Here is a 24,681-nt window from a genome sequence, read left to right on the forward strand (position 1 = left end):
AATACGGACTGCTTCAGTATCAGAGGAATTACAGATTGTGCTGAACATAGCGTGATCATCAGTGAACATCCCATCACCACTCTGTCATATACCAGTGATATTAAGCCAAGTGAATGCCTGTGATATATGTGTGTAACAAAAAGTCTGAGATTTGTAACAAGCTGCAGTTGTGCAGCAGTTCTCCCAACCTCAGGATGTCTCAGTACACCTTGAAACCAATGTTATTTATTTTGAAAGTGGACATTACACACTAAGCTCCCACAAACAAGAATGATAAATGACTAGATAATGTGTTTTATTGATACTGGTTGTGCAGAAACCACTTTATAGTTTCAAACACGTTCATCCCATCATCCCTTAATCTGCTAAACAGGAGGGTTCATAATAATGCAACCAATCCCTGTATTTTAATCCTTTCAGCTCTATCAGGGAAGGCAGTAGCCTGGTAGTATTATTGCCAGACTATTAATCCAGAATTTCCACTATTGTTCTGGGGACCCTGGGTTCAAATCCTGCCATGGCAATTGGTGGAATGTGAATTCAATAAAAAGAAGCTGGAATTAAGAATCTAATGATGACTGTGAATCCATTGGCAATTGTTGGGGATAAACCCATCTGGTTCACTAATGACCTTTAGGGAAGCAAACTGCTGTTGTTACCTGGCCTGGCCTACATGTGACTCCAGGCTTATAGCATTGTGGTTGACTCTTAGTTGCCCCCTGGGCAATTAGGGATGGGCAATAAGTGCTGGCCTCACCAGAGATGCCCACATCGCTTGAGTGAATAGTAAAAAGAAAGCATTGTGCTGGCTTCACACATTTAAGTAACTTGAAGGCATCTCTGACACAAAAACGCGCACTTTGTCATTGAACTGACCACTGCAAGGGAATAGCTTGCATTTCTGTAGCACCATTTGCAGCTTCAGGTTATCCCAAAACTCTTAGTAGCCAATGCAATACCTTTGAAAGCTTGTCAGCGTCATAATATAGAAAACACAGCTGCCAATTTATGCACTGGAAGCTCCCACGAACAGCAGTGTTGCCATTCCAAATAATCTGCCTTATTTTTGGTGATGTTGATCTTGCATTTGTAAAGCAGTTCTCCCAACCTCAGGATGTCGCACTTTGCAACCACTGGCGTTTGTTTTTTTTTAAAACAGTCGTTGCTGCTGTAAGGTGTGAAAAAGGGGCTTTACACCTTTCTGCCTTCTCTGTTCTTCAGGCTGTTTGGCTGCCCCTCCCTACTGTCCTGGCTAACTCTGCCTAGAATTTGTGCTCAAGGCATACAATCATTGTCTCTGGATTGGGACTTTGGACTGCAGCAGGGAGTGGGCTTCCTAATCTGTGCTGTCGACTATCCCATGACAAGCCCTCAGAAAATGTAGAGGAGCCTTTCTGACTGAAACTGATTTTTCTTCTTCTGAAATCTTGCGGAACATTACTTCACCCAGTTGACTAAGAATTCCGATTGGGGACGGGAAAGGGAGGGAGGCTATCTGAGAAAGAACACGAAACAGCACAGTTATTGTGCGATGGACAAAGGATGGGGTGTGGGGGGAGCGGAATTTGTCTTGAATAGAATGAGGCAGGAATCTGCCGGTGGGTTGCTCACAATGTCAACGCAAAAGTGCTTGAGACAGAACAAACTTTGTTTAAGAAGGAGGCCACCCTGCTCTCCCGTCCCCTCCCCTCATTCAGCCTGGCTGGCTTTGTAACTGACACTGTGAACACTGGTTCGAAATAGCAAATGAGGGCATTTGGTTCCCTAACACCCAGGTCTGATGGTAGATTTTGTCGTGTTTCTACAGCACCTCACAAAGTGATATACCAGAGACGAGTAAGATCCTGCTTGCTGTTTGACAGGAGGAAATTAGGCAGTCTATTTGTGCACAGCAAGATCCAACAGGCAGTGCCTGTGATAAGGACAGGGTACTTTGCTGTTAATGATATTTGTTGGGGGATAAATATCAGGAGAAAAGACCACATCCTTTTGCATACAGGGTTATCTGACTTGTTAACATTCACCTGAGAAGGCCTCAGTTTACCCTGTTACCACCACCAGCGTAGCATTCCCTCAGCGCTGCATGCATGTGTTAATTCAGCTCCTCTGCTATGCAAGGGGCCCATCTCTGACAGGGCTGCAAAGACTGTCCCCTTTTGCTTCCACACAGAAAGAAGTCCCTGGGTAACGCTGGTGTTTTAAGGTACATCAGGGCAGTGGAGCTCAGCTGACGTATAGCATTCCCATGGGAGCCCCACTGCAGCCAGCTCACTGCCATACTGCCTTGCACAGAATCCTCTGGGGCACCCGGTAATCCACTCCACATGGATGGTGCTTAATCTCCACAGGCACCGAGTAAATAAGGTTACTGTTCACGTCCTCTTACTTACCTTAAAGAAAGGGGTTTCATGTAGACTGCAGTTGTATTAACTATTGTTAATGACTGGATCCGACAGTCTCACATCCAGCATTAAGTTCACAAGTTTCTCCAAACCGTTTCTGCTATCTCCTCCCTGATTTGTGTTCTTTTTTTCCCTTATTCGAGTGGTTGGTGTTCCTTCTGTGTTCAAGGAAATAATTAGAAATCACATGACACCCAGTTATAGTCCAACAGGTTTATTTGAAAACACAAGCTTGGACTGAAGTTCCGCGTTTTCAGATAAACTTGCTGAACTATAACCCGGTGTCGTGTGATTTCTGACTTTGTCCCACCCCAGTCCAACACTGGCACCTCCACATCATGTGTAAGGAAAGAAGGACTTCCATTTAACTAGGACCCTTCATAACCTCAGGACATCCCAGTGACCTTCACAGCTAATGGTGTGTTTCTGGAGGATATGTAATATAGGGAACGTGGCAAATAATCTGCACTCAGCACGTTCTGGCAAACTGCAGTGAGACGCATGAGGAGGTAATAGTTTGGCGATGTCAGTTGAGGACAATATTGGCCAGGACATCAGGACAACACCTCGGCTCTCCTTCAAATAGTGGGATTATTCACGTCACCCCAATAAGGGCAGATACAGCCTCCGTTTAATGCCTTTCAGGTGGGACTTCGAGCAGTGTGGCACATATTCCAAGGCCAGCCTGGGATTTTGTGCTTAAGTTCCAACACTTACTCCCCTCAGAGGCATGAGATTTTTTTTATCCATGGGATATGGCCAAGGGTGATCAGACCAGTATTTTGAACCAAACATCTTGAGCTGCCTCATCATTATGTGGGACTTATATTCAAGCCTCTTAGTAGAGTAGTAAAGTACAGACCCTATGACTGTACCACGAAATCCCACTGCATGGGCAACCAGATTAGACTGTGATGCCCTTAACAGCTGAACAGCCCAGTGCTGCTCTTACATGAAGGTTGACCATGAGGCAGTGGTAAAGAGGGCAGCCCATGCACAAGGAGCCCAGGCCTGGATGAGACCTAGTGCTTTCAGGACAGGGGCCGTGTGGAGCATTCTCACAATTTTGCAATCTGTTTACAGCTGACTCTTCAATTCTGTTGGGAGATAGCAGGATAAGAAAATTGCCAAAAAACGGCCTGCTCTCTTTGCACCCTGTTGTCAAGGCTGGCATTGGAAATACAGTCAGGTGGGCCTGTAGAAGGTGGTGTTCTGGTGAGGAGAAGCTAGTTAGCACTGAGTAGGTGGGTGAGCAGTGGAAAGGATTGCAGAGATAAATTTCAACATGACCGAGCAGCAGTTGTGTGAGAGGCCAGATGTGATGAAGCTGGTTTCTGGTTTATCGACCCACTCGCCGTCTCCGGCTGATATCTTCCTTTGTGCCCTGACCCCTCAGTGTTGTGCTGCCTCTAAAAGCTTTCAAACTGTTTCCCTACCTCTCAGCATTTGCAGAGTCAGCAAATTTCTCCTGTTCTGTCCTGGTGACCTAAATTAATCTGATCCACAAACTGTTTCCAGAGACAACTGACATTTCACTGAGCTCCCCCAAGCCAAGACATTATAGATTTTAAATTAAAGGTGCATTACCCTTTCTGACTTAGACAGTAAAATAGCAAAGTGGGCTTAGAATCTAAATGGCATACTGCTCTTAATTTGTATTCATCTAAAGAAAAGTAATCTACTTTAAATCATTAAACTAACACAGGCTGCTAAATAGATTGTCAGTTGTCTCAAAAACCTGTTCCAGATTTTGCCTGTTTCCCTGAAGGGTGCAGATCTGAGGTAGGTGGGTAGATGGTTGGAGGTAAGATCAACCATGATTGAATTGAATTGTGGAATAGGCTTGAGGGGCTGAATGGCCTTCTCAAGCTGTTTTTTTTTAATTCCAAGTCAGAGATACAACTATATCACTTTCATACGTCAGAAACAAAGAATAACATTTAAGGGAATGGCGATGGCCTAGTGGTGTTATCGCTGGCCTGTTAATCCAGAGACCCAGGTTCTGTGATCCACCGTGGCAGATGGTGGAAATTGAATTCACCTAAATCTGGGAATTCAAGAGTTTAATAATATCCGTGAATCCATTGTCGTTTAGGGAAGGAAATCTGCCATCCTTATCTGGTCTGGCCTACATGTGACTCCAGACCCACAGCAATGTGATTCACCCTTAACTGCCTTTTTGGGATCATGGGACAAGATCTTGGACAATTTGCAAACACTGAAGCAGCAATAACACACCCCGGAACCTGAACCAAACACTAAGAATGATGTGGCCCCTTGAAATCTTCCTTCCTCTCCATGTCCTAATTGCTCAGTAAAACTTGACAGGCAGATCATTGAGGTCTCATTTCAGGATCACAACAAAAGGCCCCTGGAAGGGGAGGCATGTTTGTGTTTTCAAACTTAAAAGAAGTCTAAATAATTCCCACCATACCAAACCAATCCTCCCCTGTCAGCTGAAGGCCCACCTCTTCCCCCCAGTGTCACAGCTTTATCACACAGGGATATATCTACTGTTATCACAGAATTGTTATTAAACAGGAGGAGGCTGTTCAGGCCATCGCACCTGCACTGGTTCTATCCCTCGTGCCAATCTTCTGCCTTTTCCCTTCATCCCGCTCACTGTTTCTATCCAAATAATGAGCCAATGCCCTCTTGAATGTCTCAATTGAACCTGCCTCCTTCATATTTATAAGCAGTGTATTCCATACCTTAGCTTCTCATCGAGTCACACAGCACAGAAACAGACCCTTTGGTCCAACCAGGCCATGCCGACCATAATCCCAATGTAAATTAGCCCCACCTGCCTGTGCTTGGCCCATATCCCTCCAAGCCATTCCTATTCACCTACTTATCCAAATACCTTTTAAATGCTGTAATTGTACCCACATCCACAACTTCCTCAAGAAGTTCATTCCATGCACAAATCACCCTCTGTGTAAAAAATTTGCTCATCATGTCTTTTTTAAATCTTTCTCCTGCCACCATAAAAATGTGTCCCCTTGTCTTGAGGTCCCACGCCCTGGGGAAAGGACGCTGACCATTAACCCTCTCTGTACCTCTCATTATTTTAAAAACCTCTACAAGGTCACCTGTCAACCTCCCACACTCCAGTGAAAACAATCCCAGCCTATCCAGCCTCTCTTATAACTCAAGCCTTCAATACTAGGCCACATCCTGGGAAATCTCTTTAAAACCCTCCCCAGTTTTATAATATCCTTCCGATAACTCGTTGAGTGAAAATGCTTTTCTCACACAACACCTTTGCTTCGTTTGCACTTCACTTTAAATCTATGCCCTCTTGTTCTTTATTCTTTTATGAGCAGGAACAGCTTCTATCTACTGTGTCCAGCTGCTCGCAATCTTGAAAACCTATACCAAATCTCCTCTCAGATCTCTCTCCAAGGAGAACAGTCACAACATCTTCAATGTTACCTTATTCTGAAGTTTCTTATCCCTGGAGCCATTCTTATAAATCACTGCACCTGAAATGTTAACTCTGTCTCTGCCAAAGATAATGGGAACTGCAGATGCTGGAGAATCCAAGATAACAAAGTGTGTAGCTGGATGAACACAGCAGGCCAAGCAGCATCTCAGGAGCACAAAAGCTGACGTTTCGGGCCTCTGATGAAGGGTCTAGGCCCGAAACGTCAGCTTTTGTGCTCCTGAGATGCTGCTTGGCCTGCTGTGTTCATTCAGCTCCACACCTTGTTATCTCTGTCTCTGCCAGACCTGCTGAGTTTCTTCAGCACTCTTTTTGTGTTTGTTTCCAATTTCAAGAATCTTTTTTTTCCCTGGGCTTGCCAAGCCCTGGAATATTCTGCACTTTACGCCCGAGAATCTAAATGTTCTTCCACAAAGTCGATCTCCTGCCTTTTATTGTGACTGATAAGTTTAGATCAGAGATTAGGTGCCAGGCTTTGTTCCATTCTGTCTGATCTTTATCCAGTTGACTGCAGGGCTGCACAGTGTACGTGTAGAGCCTGGTTGTAGTCAGGGAGCCCTGTTTTACTGGGAAACCTGCTTCCTTCTATGAAGAAGGGTCTAGGTCCGAAACGCCAGCTTTCCTGCTCCTTTGGCCTGCTGTGTTCATCCAGCCCTACACCTTGTTATCACGGATTCTCCAGCATCTGTGGTTCTCACTATCTCTGAAATGGTTTTAATCCCAGCCTCAACTTGTGTCTTTACTGGAGTATGGCCTTCAGCATGACAGGCCTCTCTCTCCACGATTACTACATTAGAGGCACAGAGGTTTGAATCGAGTCCTGAGCAATTCCAATTTTTAATTATTGTCAGATTCGGGCCAGTGTTAATTCAGGATTCTGTCTGAAGTCTCTACAAGAAATGGCTGCAGGTATTTTCTAGGGAGCAAGTTATTTTTAAAAAAAATAAATTCACTGGCAGCTCAGCCATTGAGAAATAACTATTGCAACACAATCGACTTAGAGACTGTGAAGTGAGCTATTATGAATTCACTGGCTCAGCAATGAGGTATGACCTTTCAAGACCATGTTGTCTTAGCAACCATATAGGCCTCCGTATAGAATGGCACCAGACTGGGTTGCTGAGGATTGACAAAGACTGCTTTTTCACAATGACAATTGATAAACCAGCCAGTGGTGCTCCTGGCTGATTAATGGGGGAATGCTGAACTGCTATAACTTAATCCTTTACTGATCCACCAATATTGAGGGAAATCTGTCCCGACTGCTGTTGACTCATGTGGGAAGCCTTGTGCGCAGAGAATTCTGTGCCGAGGTTAAGGTTACGTGTGGTGTGGCACGGTTACCTTTGCTGTGCTCCTCGAAGTTCACTGAGATTGTCCTCCTTACCTTTAAGTTGTGATCCAGCAAACAGGAGGGATGCCACACTGTCCCGCTGAATGGTGCTAGGCCCACAGCTACACTGGCCCCTGAGCTGCTTGCCATGTGCAGCACAATTGCAAAATGTGCTTGCAAAGATTTTCTCTGTAAAATCACACATCTCTGTCATTTTTTACTGCAGTAAGCGTGTTTGAACATGGTTACAATACCGCTACAACAACACCTTGCATTTATATAACACCTTCAGCATAACGAAAACAATTGAGGAGATACTGTGATGGTTAGAGAGGTCAGTTTTAAGGCAGTGTTTTAAAGGATAGAATGTATTAAGAAGGGTTTGCCAGAGTCTCCCGCCTTACACTATCGAAGTCGCACAGCCCGATGCTGGAGCACTGAAAAGTGGGTCTGCCGCAACAAAGTAGACAGAATAGCAGAGAGCTCATGGAATTGCAATAAGAACAGAAAGCGTTCGAGAAAACATTACAGCACCTGTGCTGAAAGATGCAGTCAGCGTCTTAAATCCAACACAGCTCTTCTTCAGAGGGGTTGAGGAGATTGTAGTGTTGGAAAACATGGCATGGCTGAGACTGAGGAGGAATTGGAAAGAAAAAATGAGAATTTTTGAACAAAATTTTGAGTACCCCTGATGTTGGTACATGGGTTTTTTTATTATAATGATGGGGGGCAGTTGGCTCAATGTGATGAGTGGTTCATTTCCTGTTGCAGTTGAGGTAGACTTGGCACTTACTTCCTCACCTGCCCCATGTGTTGGAACACTGCCTCTCAAACTGTAAAATCAATGCCCTCTCTCGATTACCAGAGAAAGAAACCTCTATTTTATCAGATGGAAATACATAATGTACATACATATGTAAGAGAGATAGATTCTGTGTGGACTAAATATGCCTGTAAGGGCTGAAACCCTCTTAACGTTGAAGGAGTATTCAGACGTACTGTTGTACAGGTTTATGGGCCCAGAGCTGGACAAAATACTTAGGTGGCTGTTTTTGACTGGTGCGCTCTCAACGGACTGCTTCTTTATTCCTCTGTGACCTGCACTTATGGTCTCTAAAAAACATTTATTTGCCTTCTACGTTTTGGAAAAGTTAATGTTTTCAAACTTTTCTTGAAGCTGTAGAAGTATGACTGCAGGGAAGATTCATTGTGGGTCAGTGAGGGTTGGTGTCGGCTAAGCTGTGAGGAGTGTTGCTTCGTTTGCAGCCGAGAAGTGGGTCATGAAGGGGGACTGGAATGGTTGAGTCGTGAGGTTAACAGAGGCATGGGTGAAGGCTTTAGCAGCAGAAGAGCTGACACCCGTTGTGAACAGGTTCGTTCTTTCTTGATAGGGTCGTTTCATCTGAGTGGGAGAATCCAGTGTGACATTGGAGGGGATTGTCCCCATTGTGTCTGCTCCGCTGCTGCCTGCATCTATCAACTACTTTCTGTTTAGCCTGTGCAGCGAGTGGGCTGGTCAGGAAAGACCGAGGCTGAACCGGGGATAATGTTTTTGAGAAGATTTGTAGCTGGGGTTGTGGATGTGGTTGGAGACTTGCTCACCGAGCCAGTGCGTTTGATTGCAAACATTTTGTCACCCTGCTAGGTAACACCATCAGCGTGCCTCCGGTGAAGCATCGGTATTCCGTCCCACTTGTTATTTATATGCTTCAGTTTGCTGGGGTGGTCGGCATTACTTCCGGTTCTGTTTCTCAGTGGTGTGTATATGGGATGATGTTACCTAGCAGGATGACGAAACGTCTGCAGTCAAACCCACTGGTCAGTGAGCATGTCTACAGCCTGAGCCAGGGATAAGGTAATAGCAGATTGGTAGACCGGGCCAATGCCTGCAATGACACAAGCTTGTGCTTGCGGCTCACCTGTGCTGCCTTCAAATCCCGTCCATTCTCCTTACTGAAGCTTGTAGAATAATCGTAACAGGAGTTGCATTGATGTAGCACCTTGCACAATGTCAGTGCATCTCAAAGTACCCTTTTAGTTACAGCCAATGCCCTCAGTATTGTTGTGTAGGAAATGTGACTGACAGGATCCTTCAGCAGCAACTCCCATAAAACCCCGATGAGATGACAGCCTGTTGGACCCTGCTTTGTCATTGATGTTAGTCAAGGGGTAAGGATTGACCAGGCGCCAGGAACCTCTCTGTGCCTCAATGTTCATTTGAATAGTGCCAGGCGATCTTCAATATTCCCTGGCCGAGACGGAGGCTAGCGCTGAAATATGGCGCAGTGTATTTGAAGGGCCATCTGTGCCAAACCCACAATGTCTGTGGGGCCCAGGCGCAAGTTATAAGTGGCAGAGTTGCAGATGTTCCCCACCAATGGGCAGCGGGAGTTGGGTTTGGAGGTGGAGTGGGGATGGGGAGTGGGGGAGTTATGATTGGGAGATGGGGCAATTGGGATTGGGGGATTTGGGATTCAGTGGTGGGTGGGTTGAGATTGGAGGATGGGGTGAGTTGAGGTTGGAGGATGGGGTGGTTTGAGGTTGAGGTGGCGGGGTGGTGGTCTTTGGTCCATTGAGTCTGCACAACTGAAAATACATGGATGTCTACAGCTGTCCCAGTTTCCCACACCAGGCCCATTGGGAAGGTGGGGGGGTTCTGTCAGCGATGTCACAGGATGGGGGGGTCATTAAGGTCGGGGGGAGAGGGAGTCGTTGTGTTTGAGCGTGCAGCCACTGGAAGAGTTCCAGTGGGTTCACTTCCACGGGGTCACAATGCTGACCTCCGGAAGGGCACTGTGTGTGTACCTGCCCCTAGTCAACAAGGTGCCCTGTGCCACCTTCTCCAGGATCATCACTGGGCATCCAACACTGTGCTAACCGAAACCACCCACAGCCCAGGGAGAGCAAAACACCCCACAAGAATAAATATCTTCACCTCAGGAAAGAGAGGAGCTAGGAGTGAGTGTAAAAGTGGACTTGTATTTTATCAATCAGACTTTGAGTGTCTGGTTGATCATTTCGATTAGTTTGGGGCAGTCTGTTCATTTTAAAAGAAACTGCACAATCGAGTCAGTGCTTCAACCGTGCTGTGGGTCTCGTTGATTTAAGCTGCTGATTGTTTTTAGCCAGCTCACTGTACCGAGTAATATTGTCCTGTAGTTAATGGAAGTAAAGGTAATGATTAACTGGGTGGAATTAGTGCACACTGCACTGATCTTACACTCGACACAAAGAAGCCAGCTAAATCACTAGTTTCTAGACCAGTATGCAGCCGCTTAGGTTCTCCATCACATAAATGGAGTTCCTTCAGATTTGGCAACTGTATCACATCCTGAGGTCTCCCCCTCACCCCTGACTTGGTTCCCAGATTTGCTTCTGCGCAAAGGTTGGCATACTTCTTAGGCAGGCAGGCAGTCAGCCTGCCCGGGCTCCTCACCTGTCAGCCACGGTATTACCAACTGTCTAAGAAAGTCTCCCGGTCTCCAGGACATGAACCTTTCTCTTAGACACTGCGTCGAATGAAACTGCGGGAGCACACAGTTATAAAGCCATTTTAAACTGATGTATTTTCCCCTGCCATCCCGTTCAGAGACGTTATTGCACGCCTCTGGAGCGGGAGGAACTTGGACCTGAGCCTCCCAGTCCAGGGATGAGGACACTACCAGGGCACCATACGAGGGTCCTTAAGGCCGTTTTTCTAAAATGAAAAGACATACTTTTCACATTCTTTGGATGATTTTGCAGTTGGGAGAAAGCGTTGTTTGAGCAGCCCTGTTTTAGATACCAGAAATCATGTGAACTTCTGGAAGAATGCTCAACCAGTGCTGGGAGACCTGTTTCTTGCAGCCTTTTGTTGGTGCCTCCTGCCATGGGCTGAGTTATTCCACTTCACTGCTGAGGGTCAGTAGAGTGTGCTGTACAGAAATGATTTGATTTGATTTACTATTGCTGCATGTACTGAGGGAAAGTGAAAAGCATTGTCTTGTGTGCTTTAACAGAGAGATCACACCTTCGTAAGAACATCAGGGTAATAGAACAGAATGCAGAATACCGTGTTACAACTACAGAGCAGGCGCAGAGAAAGATCGACTCTCATACATAAGGAATCCATTCACAAGTCTGATAGCGGGGGAAGAAGCTGTTCTTGAATCTGCTAGTATGTATGTTCAAACTTTTATTTCTTCTGCCCGTTTGAAGAGGGTGGAAGAGAGTATAACTAGGGTGGGAGGGGTCTGTGATTATGTTGGCTGCTTTCCTGAGTCAGTGGGAAGTTTAGACAGAGTCAGTGGAAGGAAAGCTGGTTTAATAGGATGAGGTCAGATTGGGGTATCTGGCCAGCGCAGTCGAGTTGGATCGAAGGGTCTATTTTTGTGTTGCATGTCTCTGATTGCCATTTTCAGGACTGTCCCAATCACTTTTCAGTCATTGAAGAATGTCTGACCCGTAGTCAATGACAACCAACTCGTACAGAGCAAGATCTCACACAAACAGTGACATGATGAGCAATGTTTTACCTGTTTTCTTTTTCTGAGTCAAAGAAGTTGTTGCACACTTTCAGAGCAGGCGGGACTCAAGCCCATGCCTCCTGGCTCAGAGGTAGGGACGCTACCACTGCACCACTTGTTTGCTTGTTTTATGATGCTGAGTTAGAGGATAAATAGTGATCAGGAAACCAGGCAGAACACACCCCACCGCCTTCAGAACATCGTTAGTGTGTCCATCGGACAGAGCAGGCAGGATCACATTTTAACATCTCATCCGAAAGGATTTTAGGTACATGGTGCCCATAGGCTTTTGAACATTTGGCTTTACTTTTAATTACACCAGTTGGAACAAAGGAATATGCCTGTTTCTCAAAGGGTAGGCGCAGTGGGCAGACCCGATGTGGAAGCCAGCAAAGTGCAGGTTCGATCTTTGATCTGTACTGTGTTAGCCCAGCGTTGGCTCAGCAGCAATAACTTTGTAAGTTTATAGCACAGAAACGGCCCAGATGGCCTATGCTGGTGTTTATAATCCGCGGAAGTATCCTCCCACTGTCTGATATGATTTATTATTGTCACATGTGCCTGGGTACAGTGAGTAGTTTTGTGCGCAGCGCAGGCTGATCGTGCCATACAAAGTGCATTAGGGTCATAGAGCGAAGAATGCACTGTTACGGCTGCAGAGAAGGTGCACAAAGAGCAAGATCAGCATTAAATATAAAATTTGAGAGGTCCATTCAGAAGTTTAATAACAGCAGGGTAGAAGAGGTTCTTGAATCCATTGGTGGTACGTGTGTTTACACTTGTTCCTCTAACACTGTCAGTATACCTTTGTATTCCTTTCTCCCTCGTGAGCTTGTCTAGATTTCCCTGTAACTACTCTGTTCAGAACATAGTCGCAGAATGGCGGGTCATCCATCTCAATGGTCCTTTCCCATGCTATCCCCTAGACATTAGCGTCTAGAAGTGAATTGATCGATGTTCCCTCTAAGCTACCTGCCTGTTCTAATGTTCTATGGCATGCCAATCATGATGTTGACTTCAGTTCCAGGAGAGACTGCCACTTATGTACCTCAGAGATCTTGTGCAGCTTTTAAGAGCTTTAGAGGGAACCCTGTTGATCAGTGCCTCAAGCAGCATCAAGGGCTGAATATCCCCAGCTCTTTGGGGATTCACCTCATCTACTTCCCTGAGAAAGCAGGTTCCAGATCCTGTTTGTTCTATTTGCGACTCATCTTTAAATGATGTTCCCTCTCAGAAATGGAGACAATTGAAAGCCGTCCTTAATTTTAAAGACTAATGTAAAGCCATCTTCCCTGCTCCGAACTCTGAAAAGCACCACTTTGGTCAGCCTTTCCTTATAGTCACTTCTCACCTCTGAAACTGTTGTGTATCTATTTTGCTGCTCCTTCCTGAGATACAGAGCAGGTCAGAACTGTGCACAATTCCTCAAATCAGGCCAAGAGTCTGAGATTAACAAACTTTGCTGCTTTGAAATGTAAACCTCCTTATAGCCCCACTAAGGGTGAGATTCTGTGACACCAAACTGTCAGCTTTATTTTCAGCTTGTTGGCACTAGGGGACATTGGGCTCGGGGTACGCATGCCTGTCTCTGAGCTGCTATTACAGGTGGGTTTCTCTCAGCAAAACAGTAAACTGTGTGACAATAACATGAGAGTGGGGTGTGAATACCAATCGTTGTTCATCTTAATGTTTGTGCTCTTCCTGATTCAGTTTGAAACCTATCAATGCCATATAAGAATGTTTGTTGCATGTACTTAGGTAAAGCGAAAAGTTTTGTTTTGTATGCAGTGTGATTACATTGTCATGTCGTTTAGAGAGCTCACCCTTGGGAGCTGTGCTAGACTTTTCAAAGTTAGTGTCCACTCGCTCTCCCTCTCTCTCCAAGGCAGATACTGTAGCCCATTCTCACTCAAACAGATTGACAGATAATCACTCTCCATGACAGTTATTGTGTCTCACTTTCTCTTATGTCTTTCACCATCTCACTTGTGAAGCCTGTGTCTCTCGCTCACTCTCTCATGGAGTCTGATGAAGGGTCTAGGCCCGAAACGTCAGCTTTTGTGCTCCTGAGATGCTGCTTGGCCTGCTGTGTTCATCCAGCCTCACATTTTGTTATCTCGGATTCTCCAGCATCTGCAGTTCCCATTATCTCTCATGGAGTTAGTCGCTCTCTCTCTCTTTCTCTCTCACTCTAATGAAGTCAGTCTCTTAATCTCCCACAACAACTGTTCACTCTCTCTCTCTCTCTCTCTTTCTTCCTCTCTAACAGAATCACAGTCTGATTCTTTCTAATGGAGTTATTGTATCTTTCTGTCTCTAAAAGTAGTACTGAGTTTGTGTGTGTGTTTCTCTGTAACAGTGTCACTGTGTGTCTGTCTGACAGTGTTACTGCGTCCCACTCTCTCTGAGGGTATTATAGTGCCTCACTGTCTCAGAGTATTAGTGCATCCCGCTCTCTCTGAGAGTATTATAGTGTCTCACTGTCTCAGAGTATTAGTGCATCCTGCTCTCTCTGAGAGTATTATAGTGTCTCACTGTCTCAGAGTATTAGTGCATCCTGCTCTCTCTGAGAGTATTATAGTGTCTCACTGTCTCAGAGTATGAGTGCATCCCGCTTTCTCTGAGAGTATTATTGTGTCTCAGTCTCTCTGAGTTTGTGTTGTCCAATTTCATTGACATTTTCTTTTCTCCTGTTTTACAGAGCTGTTGGGCTCCACAAAGCGGCTGAATGTTAATTATCAGGATTCTGACGGGTGAGTGCCACATCCTCCTGTTTACATTAACCCCCGTGCCATCTCTCAGTGCCATAAATCAGTTCTTGGTGCGGGTTAAGAAAGTGCCCCAGGCAACAGTTTCTATCTCTCCAAGCAACCCGTGCTGGTTATCTGAAGAGGGCATCACCTCTGTTTGGGAAAAGCCTGACAGAGCATTTTCCTGATATTTGTTTACACATAACAGGGCGATGATACCTGTCCTAAGATAATAAAATGTGAGGCTGGGTGAACACAGCAGGGATGCTGCTTGGCCTGCTGTGTTCACCCAGCCTCACATTTTATTATCTTGGAATTCTCCAGCATCTGCAGTTCCCATTATCTCTGATGATACCTGTCCTGTTGATTCTGTGTTTGTTAACATTGAACACGGTGTGAGCATTGGAACATGACCTATGTTACTCAATCCCTGAGAGCTGTGATCAGCTTGAACTTTGAAACAGACATAGCTTGCAGACTCCAATTTACAAGATACAAAGGATCTAAAATAGACAAGCAAGGAGGCCATTTAGTTCCTGTTGTAGTGTTCAATTTGATTCTGGCTGATCTGTACATCAACTGTATTGACAGCAACTGCTCCACACCTCTCGATACCCAACAAAAAACTCTGTCTTAGAGGTTCCAGCTGAACCCTCTCGACTCTTCAGGCCGACAGAGATAGGGTTAGGGTTTGGATGTTATCATATTTAGTGGAGGTAACTGATGGTATCAGATCCAGGACACACATGACCAGTTGATGAAGTTCGACTGCTGGACGTGTCTCTGTAAGCTGAAAACAGAAGTCGTTGGACACTAAGTGGTGGTCTGTCAGTTGTCTGAAAGGAAGGAAATATTTGTTTGTGAGGCAGGTTGTTATGAAGGGTTGCACACGGAGCGGACGTTTGTCTTTTCCCTGCTGACTGACCTCATGTGCCCATCCAGCATTTTCAGACTTCTTTTTATGCTTTCGTAGTCAAGGGGCTGAATAAAATGACCAGTTGATAAAAGTGTCTTCTCTAGAGTTCCCTCTTGTTTTAATTGCGAGTGTGTGGCTGATTTTGTTGAGGGGAATGCCTCTTTGCTTTATAAGTAGTGCCTGGCCAATGTACATGGCGCTGATATGGCCTTTGGGAGGGGGGATGTTTATGGTTCCTCATTTACTGCCCACTGTCTTGGTCCCCGACATGCCATCCTTTATTTACGTCAGTCCAAGTGACAGGCTTCCTCAGAATGTTTAGCCACAGTGGGCATCACAAAAGATTGATCCCGAAATAACTTCTAAAGGGGCTGGCATCCCATCACTGGGTCAGCCCTCATTTACATTTCCTTGACACCGACCCAGCTCCTTCAGAGCCAGCTCTCAGAGTGAGTAGTACCTCTGACACTCCTGTTTATATCTGTCAGCCAGGGCTCCCTGATTGGAACAAGTTTACGGCTCCAACCAGGGAACTCATATTCTACGAGGTATACCTGGGCTGACCTCGTTACAGTCACTGCAGACTCCTCATCCACTTCCTGTCCATCATTTCCTTCCAGCGCCGTGGGAAGTTCCAAATTTGACTGTAGCTTTGCATTTGATTCCTCTACCCTCCCATGTGTTTCTCTCTGGACATGTGACCCTTGCCTTTCATTGGATATGTTGGATATTTTGCTTTGATTTGATTTATTGTAGTCATGTGTACCTAAGTACAGTGAAAAGTTTTGTTTTACGAGCAGTACAGGCAGATCATAGCAAACAAGGACGTACAGATCATAGGGCGCTCAGACAGAACAAGGCATACAAGGTTATGACAGAACAGATAGGACAAGATTATGCAAGAGGGAGCTGCAATAGCAAGGGTGGGTCAGGGATGTGGTGCTAATGTCACTGGGTAGCCATCCTAGGCCTAGGCTAGTGCTGTGGAGGTATGGGTTCAAATCCCACTTTAGCAACTCTGAACTTAAATTCAGTTAATTGGATGGGCTATAAAATCTGGTCAAAAATAATGACAACTGTTAACAATTGTTGTAAAACCACATCATGCTCTGTAATATCCCTGAGGGATGGAAATCTGCCATCCTTACCTGATCTGGCCTTACACGTGACTCCAGACCCACAGCAATGTGGCTGACTCTTACTGGCCCTCTGGGGCAATTAGGGATGTCATTATTACCGATCCTGCAGACTTTGGCAATGCATTTGGAGAAACAACTGAGCAGAGGCAGCTCGTGTAGTAAAACTAAGAGACATAAATGTAAGACGCGCCACTAAACTCAGTCGGGAATTCTAGAGAAACCGCTGCGGCTTAGGGACTGCTGAGAATGTGAAGGAATTGTTGACGTGAGTGAGACGTGCAGATGTGTTTAAGAAGAATCAGGAACCAGTAGAAATGCTGACAAGGGAGATGACGTGGAGGTTTTTCTTAATTCTGACTTGGACTGTGGGCATCATTGGCAAGGCCAACACTTAGAGTCATAGTATTGTACAACATGGAATCAGACCCTTTGGTCCAACTTGCCCATGCTGACCAGATAGGCTAAATTAACCTAGTCCCATTTGCCAGCATTTGGCCCGCGTCCATCTAAACACTTCCTATTCATGTCCCCATCCAGATGCCTTTTAAATGTTGTCATTGTACCAGCCTCTGCCAATTCTTCTGGCAGCTCATTTCATACACACACTGCCCTCTGTGAGAAAAAGTTGCCCCTTAGGCTCTTTTTATGTCTTTCCCCTCTCACCATAAACCTGCACCCTCTTGTTTTGGACTCCCCTACCCTGGGGAAAAGACCTTGGATGTTCACCCTGTCTATACCCCTTATGATTTTATCAACTTCTATAAGCCCACCCTCAGCCTCTGACGCTCCAGGGAAAATACCTCAAGTCTATTCAGCCTCTCCCTGTAGCTCAAACCCTGCAACCACAGCAACATTCTTGTAATTCTTTTCTGAACCCTTCCAAGTTCAACAACGTCTTTCCTGTAGCAGGGAGACCAGAATTACACTTCGTATTCCAACAGTGGCCTAACCAATGTGAAGGGTCTAGGCCTGAAATGTCAGCTTTTGTGCTGCTGAGATGCTGCTTGGCCTGCTGTGTTCATCCAGCTCTACACCTTGTTATCTCCAATGACCTGTATGACCACAACACAACATTCCAACTCCTTTGGTCAATTCACTAACGAATAAAGACAAGTGTACCAAACCTCACCTCCTCGACCCTGTCTATCTGTGACTCCACCTTGAAGGAACTATGAGTGAGCGCCCCAAGGTCTCTTTGTTCGGCCACACTCCCCAGGAACTTACCCTTAAGGGTATAAGTCCTGCCCTGATTTGCCTTACCAAAATACAGCATCGCACATTTGTCTAAATTACCCGTGACCCATTCTAAATTGCCATTGGACTCAGTGGTTTGCTGGGCCAGTGCAGAGGGAATTAACAGTCAACCACATTGCTGTGATTTGTGAGTCACATGTAGGCCAGACCAGGTGAGGATGGCAAGATTTCCCTCACTGAAGGTCGTGAATGAACCAGATGGGCTTTTATAACCATTGACAGCCTTGGTAATGATGACCATGAAACTAGCTTTCACAACCAGCTTTATCAATTAATTGGTTTTAAATTCCACCAGTTACTGAGATTACCTGTTGGTGAGATTTGAACCCATGCCCTCAGGTCTTTAAAATAATCCTGCAAATGCTAGGAATCTGAAGGAAAACCACAGAGTACTGGAGAAACCCAAGAGGCAAAGCAGCATTTGTGAGGCTCGAAACAGAGTGCGATATGATTCTTTTTCAGAATGTCACTATGTCACTGTTCATTCGAGCTGCTGAAATGACCTTGTATGCACGGCCAGGCTGAAATCAAAACTGAAAGAGCTCCAGACTGAAATGATCAGGTGCACTTTGTGAAGAGGTAGAACCTGCAGAGAGGAGCTGCCAACTGCTTGTTAACCTTGTTAGGAAATGGGAATGACCCAGAGAGCAGGAGACATTGCCCTGGAGGCTTGCTGGCTGCTTTCCGTCAGCAGCTGGATAGTGTCTTGGCTGCGGCTCGAGTTCCCATGTTTCACTGCAGATGTGTGAATGAGCAGTGGGGTTGGTGTCTAGGTGGCCACTCTGTTAGCTACGGCACAGCTGCTGAACTAAACCAGTCATAGTGCTGACATCTGTCTGCAGGCTTGGAGAGACCAGCCGGAGTGGTGGTTCTGATTAATGTGTCTGCTATGCGGCCCCTGAAAGCTGAATCAGTGCTGGGAGACAGAGCGGGATGCAGAGGCAACGTTCACAGCTGCCTGCCATTGATTGTCAGCCCAGAGAACACAGGAGTAATGGCAGATTCTGAGCCCTTTCAAGCTGTGGGACTGCAGGGATTAGGGATTGAGGTGACTATAAATTGCAGTAGCATTGTAGGTAGACTATTATGCCCCTTGAATCAGCTCCGCCGTTCACTATAATCAGGGTCAGTCTGTTTCAACTCCACTTCCTCATCTACTCCCCATATTCCTTGATCTGCCGAGAGATTTGTCTATCTCGGGCAGTCCCAGTCGGGCATTGGCAACCCTTCAGGACAGAGAATTCCAAAGGATTCACAGCCCTATCTCCTCCTCTTTTTCTGAAATAAGCTTCCTGCTATCCTGAGACCGTACCCTGTGTTTTAGATTCCCTGTCCACAAGAAACAATTTTTCAGTGTCTACCCTGTTGGTGCAGCTTCAGAAGTGTTTTTTTTTAATGAACTCATGGGATTTGGGCTGGGCCACCATTTATTGCCCATTCCTAATTGCCCAGAGGGTAGTTAAAAGAATCAACCATAATACCTCGGATCTGGAGTGACTTGTAGAGCAGGTAAAGGACTACAGTTGATAATGGGAACTGCAGATGCTGGAGAATCCAAGATATTGAAATGACCATAACTCTCTGATGAAGGGTCTAGGCCCGAAACGTCAGCTTTTGTGCTCCTGAGATGCTGCTGGGCCTGCTGTGTTCATCCAGCCTCACATTTCATTATCAAAGGACTACAGTTTCATGGTCATAATTAGATTCTTAATTCCAGATTTTTTTTCAGTCACGTACAAATGACAAGATTTGAACCCAGGTCCCAGAACATTAGCTGGGTCTTGAATTAATGCCTACTGATGACGCTACTAGGCTGTCGCCTCCCTGTATGAGCCTGGCATGTGAGTGTTGGTCCTTTACTTGCCTTCAGCACTTGTTTTGTGACATGTTGCTGAATCTCTGACCTAACCAGCTCGGAACTGAGCTCAGCTTTTCTTCCTCTCCAACAAATACAGGAGCAGCGGGAAAACATTTTTAAAAAATTTACACTTATAGAGCAGCCTTAGTCCCTCGACGTGTTTGAAAGGAATTTGAAAAATGTTGCGTAGAATTTCTCAAAATCACCAGATGCTTCCAGGCACTTTACAGCCAATGAAATAATTCTGATGGGTAGTCATTGTTAAAATGTGGCAAACATTGCAACCAGTTTGCGTACCACAAGCTCTCACAAATGATGTGATAATGACTAGATCATTCCTTTAAATGTCGTTGATCGAGGGTAGATATTAGCCAGGATTCCCAGCATAGCTTGCCTGCTGCTCTTTAAAATACTGCCACGGATGTCTTTAAAGTCCAGCCGAGCAGGAAGGTGAAGTTACGGTTTCATGTCTCATCGGAAAGACATCACCTCTGACAATGCAGCAGTCCCTCGGTGCTACACCAGAGTGAGAGAGCCTGGAGTTTTATTTCCGAACCCTGCAGTGAGTATCAGCCCTATGACATGAGGCTGGGTGCACTGCCAACTAAGCAATGACTGATCCACCAATAAATTACTTCCTAAGGTGTAGCCACCATTGCAGTTAGGTGTGTGCCAGCACATGTGTGCACATCAAGATCCCACAAACATTACTGTGGTGATGCCTGGATAATCTGTTTCTGTGGTGTCAGTTGAGGGGTTTTATAGACATTGGAGCCAACTCCTTGCTCTTAGAGTCGTGGATTCAGACAACATGGAAACAAACCTTCAGTCCAACTTGTCCATGCTGAACATAATCCCAAACTAAACTGGTCCCACCTGTCTGCTCCTGGCCCATATCCCTCCAAATGTTTCCTACTCATGTCTTCCAAATGTTGTAACTGTGCCCACATCTACCCCTTCCTCAGGAAGCTCATTCCATTACCATTTTTTATGTAAATCTCTCCCCTTTCACTTAAAAATGTGCTGGCTGGCCCTGAAATCCCCCATCCTAGGGAAAAGACTCTACTTTAACAGTGAGGTGAGAGTGACAGCCCTTAATATCAAAGCTGCATTTGACTGAGAGTGGCATCACGAGGCCCTAGCAAAACTGGAATCAGTGGGTATCAGGGGGCAAACTCTCTGGTGGTTGGAGTAATACCTGACAAATTGGAAGATGGTCGTGGTTGTTGGAGGCCAGTCATCTCAGCTCCAGAACATCTCTGCAGGAGTTCCTCCGGGTAGTGTCCTAGGCCCAACCATCTTCAGCTGCTTCATCAATGACTTTTCCTCCATCATAAGGTCAGAAGTGGGGATGTTCGCCGATGATTGCACAATGTTCAGCGCCATTCGCAACTCCTCAGATACTGAAGCAGTCTGTGTTCAAATGCAACAAGATCTAGATAATATCCAGACTTGGACTGGCAAGTGGCAAGTGACATTCACGTCACACAAATGCCAGGTTACAACCATCAATAATAAGAGATATTCTAACCACCACCCCATGACATTCAATCTGAATACCCCACTATCAACATCCTGGGGGTTACCATTGACCAGAAACTCAACTGGGCTCACCACATTAACACAGTGGCTACAAGAACAGGCCAGAAGCTGGGAATACTGCGGTGAGTAACTCACCTCCTGGCTCCCCAAAGCCTGTCCACCATCTACAAGGCACAAGTCAGGAGTGGGATGGAATACTCCCCACCTGCCTGGATGGGTGCAGCTCCAACAACTCTCTGGAAGCTTGACACCATACAGGACAAAGCAGCCCGCTTGATTGACCCCACATCCACAAGCATCCCCTCCCTCCACCACCGCTCAGTAGCGAGCAGTGTGTACCATCTACAAGATGCACTGCACAAACTCATCAAAGATTTTCAGACAGTGCCTTCCAAACCCAGGACCACTTCCATCTAGAAGGACAAGGGCAGCAGATACATGGGAACACCACCACCTCCAAGTTCCCCTCCAAGCCACTTAACATCTTGACTTCGAAATATATCACCATTCCTTCACTGTCACTGGGTCAAAATCCTGGAATTCCCTCCCTAAAGGCATTGTGGGTCAGCTCACAGCAGGAGGACTGCAGCGGTTCAAGAAGGCAACTGAACGCCACCTTCCCAAGGGCAACTAGGGATGGGCCAGAAATGCTGGCCAGCCTGTGACGCCTGTGTCCCACAATTGAATAGAAAGAAAAAAGAACCATGGCATCTTTTATGTATATTTCTGATTGCCGTATCCTTGCATCAAAGCATAATTAATCTGCCATGTAGGTCTTTGGACTGTTTTTGTTCATTGTGATGCCGCCTTAAAGCTCCTTAAACCTTCGGTTTACCCTGAACCTGAGCAGCAGCTCATTGTAATGGGTGATGGCTGTTTGCCGATATGATTCAGGGAGATCGGGCAATGTTGTCTTTTCTGTGAACTGCTGCCTGAAGTGAATGAGTCAGATTTGAAAATATTTCACCAAAGCACACCCGTCTGCAGTTCAATTGACAGGGTTTAAGCCGAGCCTCGAGTCTGTTCCTGCTCGCTGTGTCGAGGTGGATGAATAACAAACCTGTAAGAAGTCTTCCGTCATGAGTTAGGAATCCCAGCAATCTGATATTTAAAGGGCCAGTTTTACACCATTTGGGCGGTGTTGCTATATCGCTACCTTCAAGCAAGGAAAGACAGTCCATACAATTATACAGTGACCACCCCATTAGTTTGAGAATTGGAATCAGAAACTGCCCTCTTTCTGTTGCCTGAGACCACGCTTAACCTTAATTATTCAATGTTTTAATTGGATCCATGGTTCGGGTTGCAGTTGGAGTCGCTGGTTAGTTTGCAGAACTGATTGGTTTTCATGCAGATATTTTGCCTCCCTTCTCGGTAACATTGTCGGTGCTGTGTAGCCTCTGTCGAATTGTTCTGTCCCACTCGGAATTTATATGCCATGGTGGGCAGTCTTGTTTCCGGTTTTGTACTGTAGTGGTACGTAGATGGTGTCTATTTCAACATGTTTGTTAATTGCATCGGTGGTTGAAAACGTGGCCTCAAGGAAACCTCATGCTTGCCTTTGTCTGGCTTGCCCTAGTACTGTAACTTTGTCCCAGTCCAACTGATGTCCTCCCACTGTCTGATATGATTTATTATTGTCACATGTGCCTGAGTACTTTGAGTAGTTTAGTGCACAGTGCAGGCTGTTCGTGCCATACAAAGTGCATTAGGGTCATAGAGCAAAGAATGCACTGTTACGGCTGCAGAGAAGGTGCACAAAAAGCGAGATCAGCATTAAATATAAAATTTGAGAGGTCCATTCAGAAATTTAATAACAGCAGGGTAGAAGAGGTTCTTGAATCCATTGGTACTTGTGTTTAAGCTTCTTCCTCTAACACTGTCAGTATACCTTTGTATTCCTTTCTCCCTCATGAGCTTGTCTAGATTTCCCTGTAACTACTCTGTTCAGAACATTGGAGCAGGAGTAGGCTGTTCAGCTGCTCTGCTGTTCAGTACAAATCATGGTTGGTCATCCATCTCATTGACCCTTTCCCATGCTATCCCCTAGACATTGTTTGCAAGGACTCTGTATAGACCCGCAAACAATGGTAATCCTAACAGCTTTGCCCACCAATGTCTGGCAAACAAACAACATCAAGAAGATGCCCCAACACACTGGCCACCCTACCCTGTTAGAAACACATCAGAACTGACTAGAAGACTCCTTCGAACTCTTGGAATAAGGAAAGCGCACAACCCAACAGCCACACTTTACCAGTTACTCTCAAAGACAGAAGACCCCCAATCCCACAAATGAGCAGGACAAATGTGACATACAAAATACCATGCAGCAATTGCGAGAAGCACTACATAGGACAGACAGGCAGGAAACTCGCTGCTAGGATACATGAACACCAACTCATGGCAAAACAGTGCAACCAACTCTTCCTCGTTTCAATACACTCTGACATAGAAAGACATCAATTTAACTGGGACAAAGTTACAGAACTGGGACAAAGTTACAGAACTAGGACAAGCGAGAGAAAGACAAGCACACAAATTCCTGGAGGCCGGGTTTTCAAACACCGATGCAATTAACAAACATGTTGAAATAGACCCCATCTACATACCGCTACGATACAAAACCGGAAACTAGACTGCCCATCGTGACAGGCCAGACCATATAAATTCAGAGTGGGACAGAACAATAGCACTTCAGTGGAGGCTACACAGCACTGACAATGTTACCCGGAAGGGAGACAAAATGTTTGCATGAAAACCAGTGGCTCAGCAAACCAGCCAACAACTTACTCATTCAACTTGTCTAACTGCTGGAAGGAAAGCCATGGGTGAACACAGTTCATAAATGACTCGGCCTCAAGGTAATATGGAGGGCTGCCCTCTTGCAGCAGACGCCCCTGTCTTGACCAGTCATTTCCCAGCATCCTCTTCCTGCTTTCCAGCTTTGGTTACACTCTTACCTTAGACTCACCAGATTATATGGGTTCAGGCCCTGCTGTTGGGCGCAGAAGCTTTAATGCGCCATCCAGACTGACACTGCAATGCGGGACTGACAAATATTGTCGTTTGAATGATGCATGAAACTGAATTCTCATCCATCTTCGTAGGTGAACGCAGGCGATCACATGGGAATTATCAATGGAGAGAAAGGGAACTTCCATCCTGAATCCTGGCTACTATTTATTCCTTGTCGAGATCTGTAAAACAGGTTGTCTGGCCAATTAAATCCATTGTTTGTGGGATCGCACTGTGCACACATAGGCTGCCTCGTTTCCCGGATTAAAGCAGCAACCACAATTCAAAACAATACTGTATTGGCTGTTCAATGCTGATGAACACGAACAGGAAAGATCTGCATTTATATAGCACTTGTCACAACCAGTGATCTCACAGCATGTTACAGTTGCTGAAATATTTCCTGAAAGGCGCTCACGGTGTAGCAGCTAGGAAATGCAACAGGGCAGCCTGTGCGCAACCAAAATGTGGTAAAGGCCATATACTCTGTTTCTGTGATGTTGACTGAGGGATAAATAT

General features: G+C 45.7%; 1 protein-coding gene across 5 annotated transcripts in view; it reads left to right on the plus strand.

Moving 5' to 3' along the window:
• The window catches only part of LOC125463608 (caskin-2-like), a 281,692-nt gene that overhangs the window by 134,321 nt on the left and 122,690 nt on the right, over positions 1 to 24,681 (plus strand). For 3 of the 5 annotated variants that reach the window (XR_007249868.2, XM_048555091.2, XM_048555092.2), the window contains one exon: positions 14,387 to 14,438. Coding sequence is in view for 2 of the 5 variants with exons in the window: in XM_048555091.2 (XP_048411048.1) it covers positions 14,387 to 14,438 (52 nt within the window). In the remaining 3 variants the exon portion in view is untranslated. Of the gene's footprint in view, positions 1 to 11,236; positions 11,337 to 12,335; positions 12,449 to 14,386; positions 14,439 to 24,681 lie in introns of those variants that run through there. The other 2 variants (XM_048555096.2, XM_048555095.2) reach the window with 2 other exon arrangements.

Source organism: Stegostoma tigrinum, chromosome 22 (assembly GCF_030684315.1).
Source record: "Stegostoma tigrinum isolate sSteTig4 chromosome 22, sSteTig4.hap1, whole genome shotgun sequence".
In the NCBI taxonomy this organism is placed as follows: domain Eukaryota; kingdom Metazoa; phylum Chordata; class Chondrichthyes; order Orectolobiformes; family Stegostomatidae; genus Stegostoma; species Stegostoma tigrinum.